At 36.1% G+C, this 6,545-nt stretch overlaps 1 protein-coding gene across 1 annotated transcript; it reads left to right on the top strand.

Moving 5' to 3' along the window:
• Positions 1–148: 148 nt before the first annotated feature.
• Positions 149–6,545, top strand: LOC104507456 (importin subunit alpha-6-like; the record flags this gene model as incomplete). The annotated part of the gene is made up of 5 exons (XM_010148745.1): positions 149–227; positions 1,194–1,319; positions 2,455–2,582; positions 4,088–4,266; positions 5,854–6,545. Coding segments are annotated over 5 exons (700 nt in total), but the record flags the coding sequence as incomplete, so codon positions are not given.

The following is a 6,545-nucleotide window of genomic DNA, read 5'->3' on the forward strand; positions in this document are numbered from 1 at the left end:
TATGATTCTGTGATTCTATGAAAGTGTAAGAAGTAATGCGGTGTTGTCTATAACTAATTTGGCACCTGAAGTAAACTCTTGTTCACTGAAAATTCAAAGTTATACTTCAACGCTTGGTAATATCAATCAATTTAATATTCGTTTCCAGGCATAATGATTACAAGGTGGTATCCCCTGCATTAAGAGCTGTTGGAAATATTGTTACTGGGGATGATATCCAAACACAGGTAAGACAAGTTGATTTAAGAAAAAATAATTTTCAGGATAGCATTTTGTAAAAATTGTGACAAAATACATGTCCAGTACAGGTATCTGCATACGCTGATTAAGGAAGCTCTGTACAAACCTGTATTGTTAATCTGACAGTTTAGGCTGTTGTCCTAAAGATGGAATTACTCCAAGAATGAACATTTTCTTACAGCACCGTATGTAGTGCTCTGCTTCGTTCCCATATGGTACTTTGACTGTTGCTTCGCATCTGCAATGAAAGTAACTTTGCCCCCCATCCCCTTTAGTGAGGGTTCAATTATTTATTGTCATTACCTTTTCTAAAGGCTTCAGATGTAGTCAGAAGTTGTCGCTTGTAAGCAACAGTCATACTTGATTTGTCCATGAATTTGTTCTAAAGGTTTATTTTTTAATTTTAGGCAATGGTATTGAGTTGGAAGTGATGCAGGAAATACCAAGACAGGTCCTGCTTTAAAGAAAATTGTCTCTAAAAGACTAATAGAACCAGCGTAAGGGAAAATAGGGAAATAAGTTAACTACATAATTTGTTGTGAGCTCTATAGGAGAGGATTTTGCTAGGGAAGTCAATATAAAACACCTGTCTGTTTAAAAACAAACAAACAAAAGCCAAAACCAACAAATTAACAAATAACTGTGCAGATTAGATTTACATTTCTCAGTTATTGTAGCCCTCAGCCTTATTTAGTCTTGCTGTTGTCAGTCTCCTGGTATGAGCTGAATTGAGGGTGGAATTTTTCAAATTGCTGGATTGTCTAGTCACACACTACAGCACTGAACACTTTAATTTTACAGGATGTTATCTATGATACTCTTTATAGTATAAATGTGTTGCAAAACCTTTTTTGCAACAAAAGTCTTCTGTAAAGTGCTTTTATATATATATGTATGTATATTGCACAAGCCTATATAGGTATGTATGTTTTTGAATTCTCAATTTTTTTTAGGTGATTCTGAACTGCTCTGCATTACCCTGTCTCTTACACTTGCTTAGTAGTCCCAAGGAATCTATTCGGAAGGAGGCGTGCTGGACTGTGTCTAATATTACTGCAGGAAACACAGCTCAGATTCAGGTAAAGCTTGTACCTGTGTTGGCTTTGCTTTCGTTTTACATGTTCACTTGACTTCCTTCACAAGGAGAAACAAATAGCTAGTACATTGACAATGCATTGTTTGTTTTAGTTAAAATTATAGACAGTTAGGACTGACTGTAATGTTTTCTTTTAAATTTTGAAATATTATTACAAATAACTTCATAAAAATACTTTAGAAATAGTTGTCATGATGTGTACTAGAGAAACTGGTTCATTTCTCTCGATGGGATTTGGTTGATGCTTATAAAACAAATTAAAAAGATGCTTAACTGTTAATATCAATCTAATGGAATATTTTATTTTTCCCTGTAGAAGCATCATCTACTGGTATATTCTCTTTAATTTAGTTATGCATTGTTAAACACAGTTAAGGTAATAAACCATTTTTCTTTTTAAAAAGTTGAAACAAAACACCTTGCACAAACTAATCCAATGAAAAGTGGACAATTTATCAGTCCTACCTATTTGGAAATGTTGAACATTTTGCTTGGATAAAAAAACTGCATGATGTCATCAGCACTGAGTTGTATTGAGTTGTATTATTGTGGAAACTACTAAATCCTGACTGTTGCTTCAGTTGTTTGGAGTTACCTGAGAAAAAGGTTCTGTTTGGCAAAAATGAGAATTCTGATTCATAGTACATGTTTCAGTATGATTTTTTTCCCTCTACTTCGATCAGGGATGAAAATGTTACTTCTTAATGACATTGAAAATATATAGTATGGCCTCCAATTATAGACATGGTCTTGAGGTGGAGACCACAAACCTGAACGAAATGACCAAAGTGGAGTTTTGTTCTGAGGCTTGATCTCCAGTTCAACAACTTGGGCGTCGTGCTTATGCCATATGATTTTTAAACGGGCCTCTCCAGTAAGCAGTATCCTGTCTGCCAGAGAAGTCAGTGAAGAAGGTATTCTGATGGTTGCTTTGGGGCAGTGTTGGAGTAGTTCTGAACTCCAGTTTAGTGTTTCTGCTTAGTGTGGTGCCTTCTGACAAAACAGGTTGGTATCAGCAGGCATCACTGACCCTGGTAGTGAAAGGGTATTGATGTTCTTTCTAGGTGTATACTGAATCTTTATTAATGGTTATAAAATACTATAATTTCATCTCTTAGGCTGTTATAGATGCAAATATTTTTCCAATACTGATCGAAATTCTTCAAAAAGCTGAATTTCGCACCAGAAAAGAAGCAGCGTGGGCCATCACTAATGCAACATCAGGAGGAACACCTGAACAGATTCGGTAAGTATGTATGTTACTGTTTTCTCTGCCTAAGTATCTTTTCTAAGGCATTTTTATTTCTGCAGTTGAAGCCAGACAAACGTAGCAGCAAAGTCCTAAACACAACTAATTCCTTGTCACTAACTTGACATAGGTACTAAACATGTAGAAACTCAGAAAAAATGAGTGAAATATATGCAGTAGACTTAATATCAAATTATCTGATACTGCTTTGTTTCAGTGACGTTACACGTAAAGCTTTCACAGGGTTATCTTCCAAAGCTGTTGATACATTGTCAGACACAATTGGAACAGTTAACGAACAGTCTCAGTGTTTGAAAACGGAAAAATTTGGGAGAGTCGTTTAGAAAACGTGGGCAATGGAATTGCATCTCTCTGTGGAGAGATATTAAGAATTTTAGTTGTTTCTTCTTGTATTTTCAACCCGCTATCAGTATTATTTTAAAGCAAAACTCCTTTTTCAGAATTGAGTTTGATTTAAATTTTACTATCAGCAGCTGTTTATGTGCTGCAAAGATTGGGCTTCCTGAATGACTAGAATAAAATACTCTGTGGTTTCTCTGAATGCCAGCAGCACAGCAATCAGTTTGAATCAGTAGTTGATAAATGGATTTAAAAGTGACAGTGGAAGCCAGAATTGAAAGTGAAAAGTCTTGTAGCACATTAGGGTGGTCTTTTGCAGTAAGCGCATGCTGACATATTCAAAATGTAAACAGTCCTATAGTTTTCTTATAGGTAGGAAGTCTTATCAGAGGTGAGGAAAGTTTGTTTGCATACGGTAACAGCAAAACCATGCCAGCAATCAAGATATCTTAAAATTTAGTATGTTTTAAACATCTTAATTCAGGATCTTCAAATAGTAAATGTGCATGTAGGAACTTACAAGTAGCTTCTCTTCCCAAAATACAGATATATTATCTATGCCATCAAGCTTTAGCACTTCTAACGTTTTCGAGGTAACTGCTGTCTAACTGCAGGATAATTTAAAACCCCTAAATAAACCATATTTATGCAATCTGTTGATGCAGATCAACATTACAGTTTTCATTTTACTTGCACACTAGAAACAAGGACGCAGATTCTGACTTTCAGAGTCGCTGCACAGTTTTGTGCAAAATTGGAAGAAGGAATAGGATACTCGGAAGCCCAGTATCTTTTTGTATTTACAAGTATGTCTTTCCTTTTATAGGAGGTAATGCTAACATCTTAATGGGCTGCTAGTGTGGACTGTGTTAGTATAGAGCGTTTTCCAGTGTTCGTATCCGTCGCTCGTGTTTAACTCCAGTTAAATTTTCTCAGTAGGATAAATCAGAATGTTTATTCAATTTCAGACTAAGATTATTTTTGTGTTTTGGATGTTTTCGTTTCAGCTGCTTCTTTTAACAAAATTAAGTACCAATAGCGATATTGGAATGTGTATTGGAATAAATGTGCTGGATTATCAGTCCTCCTTCCTCTCCACCCCCCACCCCCCCATCCTCTTCTGTTTTTCTGTTGCTTTAAAGGTATTTGGTAGCACTAGGTTGTACCAAGCCTCTCTGTGACCTCCTGACTGTGATGGATTCAAAAATAGTGCAAGTGGCTTTAAATGGACTTGAAAATATTCTGCGTCTCGGAGAACAAGAGTCTAAGCAAAATGGATTGGGCATTAATCCCTATTGTGCCCTTATAGAGGAAGCATATGGTAAGAAATTACTTCTTGTAAAACTGCATACCTGAGCTTCTTATTTCAGGCTCTAAAAACAAAACCATTGTGAACCATTACTACCTTATTTGTAGGTAAGTTTAATGTTAGAATTTTTACTTCAAGTGTTAAGTGGACGTAAAAGCATCATAAATTAGGTAATGCAACATGGGAAAAGTGGTTACATGCAGAAAACCTGTGAGTGTTTGTGGTTAGTTTATGAAATGTGCCTTTAGAGAACCATTATCAGAAATATTTGACACACGGGTGTCTTAATCTGTTGGAGCCATGGTTTGGGTGAGTTTATTAGCCAATCCTAAATATAGTTTTATTACTTGAATATATACTCCTGTGTAGTACAGTTTCATTACCAACCCGGGATGTGAGATCAGAGATTTTTTTGCTTATTTCCAAAGTTGGATCTCTTTATAAGCGTAGTTAATAGCAGTCATAGCTAAATCAACTTCGGAGCATAAAATTAAATGAGCTTGTACTTAATTTGTGAAAGTATTTTGTTCTCTTTCTTCTTTTAAGAATTGTTGAATTAAACCATGTTTTAAAGGCAGAGTATCAAAACTAAAATGACATTTGTGGAATTTCATTACTAGATGCTTTTGATTTAAGAAAATTCATGTTAAACCTGTCTTAGAGTGAATCTGGCATTATTTATGGAGGGTTATCTTTGTTGTAGCTCTGACAAAGCAAAACTGGCAGATATATCTGTCTCAAAACCTGCTAATAACAATTGTAGTTGACCACATTATATCCGAATAGATGGTACTAACTTTTGTGTAAAGCAGCCTTTGATTCTGAATTCCCAGGTACAGAGTTTTGATTCTAAAATCAAGCACGTACTTGGAGAACTTGCTTTGCAGTCTAATGTGTGAGAGGAATAAGTACTGAATACTTCAGTGGAGTTTATTCTGTTCCAGGTTTCGAGTTTGTTCTCAACTCTTGAATGTCTAGGTTCTTTTCTTCTTTCACCCGTGAAGTGTGTAGGCTGCCGAAGCTGTAGAGTGCAGGTTCAAGTAGGGCAAACAGCAGTTATATCGCCCCCGTTGCTTTGGCATCTATAGTCACCAGAAGGGTTTGTATGAGCTCTTCCTAATCCATCTTAAAATAACTAAAAAAGAGTTTTCCATCAACGTAAATGACTGCCAGGCACTTAATTCTGTCAGCAGAGCAGAGATGTTATCATTTAGAAGCTCTAGGATGAGCCTTTGGAAAGATACCTTCAAATCTTAAATTTGAAAAAAGGTACCAGACTCTCCCCAGTGACAGATTCAGTTTCTCTGTAGGCATGGCGTATGTCATTGCAGATACTGCAGTCTCCTCTTCCTCCTCCTCCTCTTCAGTTTAATGGATGTTCTTTTAGCATAGTTTTAAAATTAGTTTGGACAGCAGAAGGTGGTGCTGGAAATTATGTGGGTTAGAAAATGAAGAAGCGGTGATGCAGGATGAATTGACGTGATATTTGGGATTGTATTCTTTTATGTAAGAAGGACCGCTATACTATAAGCTGTTTCCCTTTGAAATCATCATTCATTTAAGCAATTAGATTTTGAAAATGTTTTGTTTTGAATCTAGGACTTGATAAAATTGAGTTTCTTCAGAGGCATGAGAACCAAGAGATCTACCAAAAGGCTTTTGAACTCATAGAACATTACTTTGGTGTCGAAGAAGAAGACTCCAGTATTGCACCTCAGGTGGATGAAAGTCAGCAGCAGTTTGTGTTTCAACAGCAGGAAGCTCCAATGGAGGGGTTTCAGCTGTAAGCTGTTGGAAGTGAAGACGAGCATAACATGGAAACACTTGTAGGGTTTTGTTTTGTGGTTTGTTTTCTTCCTTTTTATTTTTTTCCCCAGAGGTCTGTCTTTATGGCCAAAGTTAGAGGAGAAGTTGAATATGTTTTGCAGAAATAGATGAAGCAGCTCATGCACTTTTATATATCGTGTTAGATACAACTGTTCTTTGTTTTGTACTTGTGTTTTTCATTATCTCTTCTGTACAGACAACAACTGTGAGTAGTCATGTCTAAAGTAAAGCATTAAATGTGATTTAACAAGAACTGTTAAGCTAAGACTTGGTAGGATTTTAGGTAGTGGTTCTGAATTTTTCATGTAGTCTCAAACTGCATATCAGCAATACAGTTACTGACAGTTGCGTTTTTGGCAGTAGGCTTGACTTGCCCAGTCTCTATCAAATCTACCTCTTGTATTGAAGCAAAAACACTGCTTCAGAACTAAGGCATGAAATAAAGATGAGCTTGTAAGAAGCTG

Source organism: Eurypyga helias, unplaced genomic scaffold (assembly GCF_000690775.1).
Source record: "Eurypyga helias isolate BGI_N326 unplaced genomic scaffold, ASM69077v1 Scaffold46223, whole genome shotgun sequence".
NCBI lineage: Eukaryota > Metazoa > Chordata > Aves > Eurypygiformes > Eurypygidae > Eurypyga > Eurypyga helias.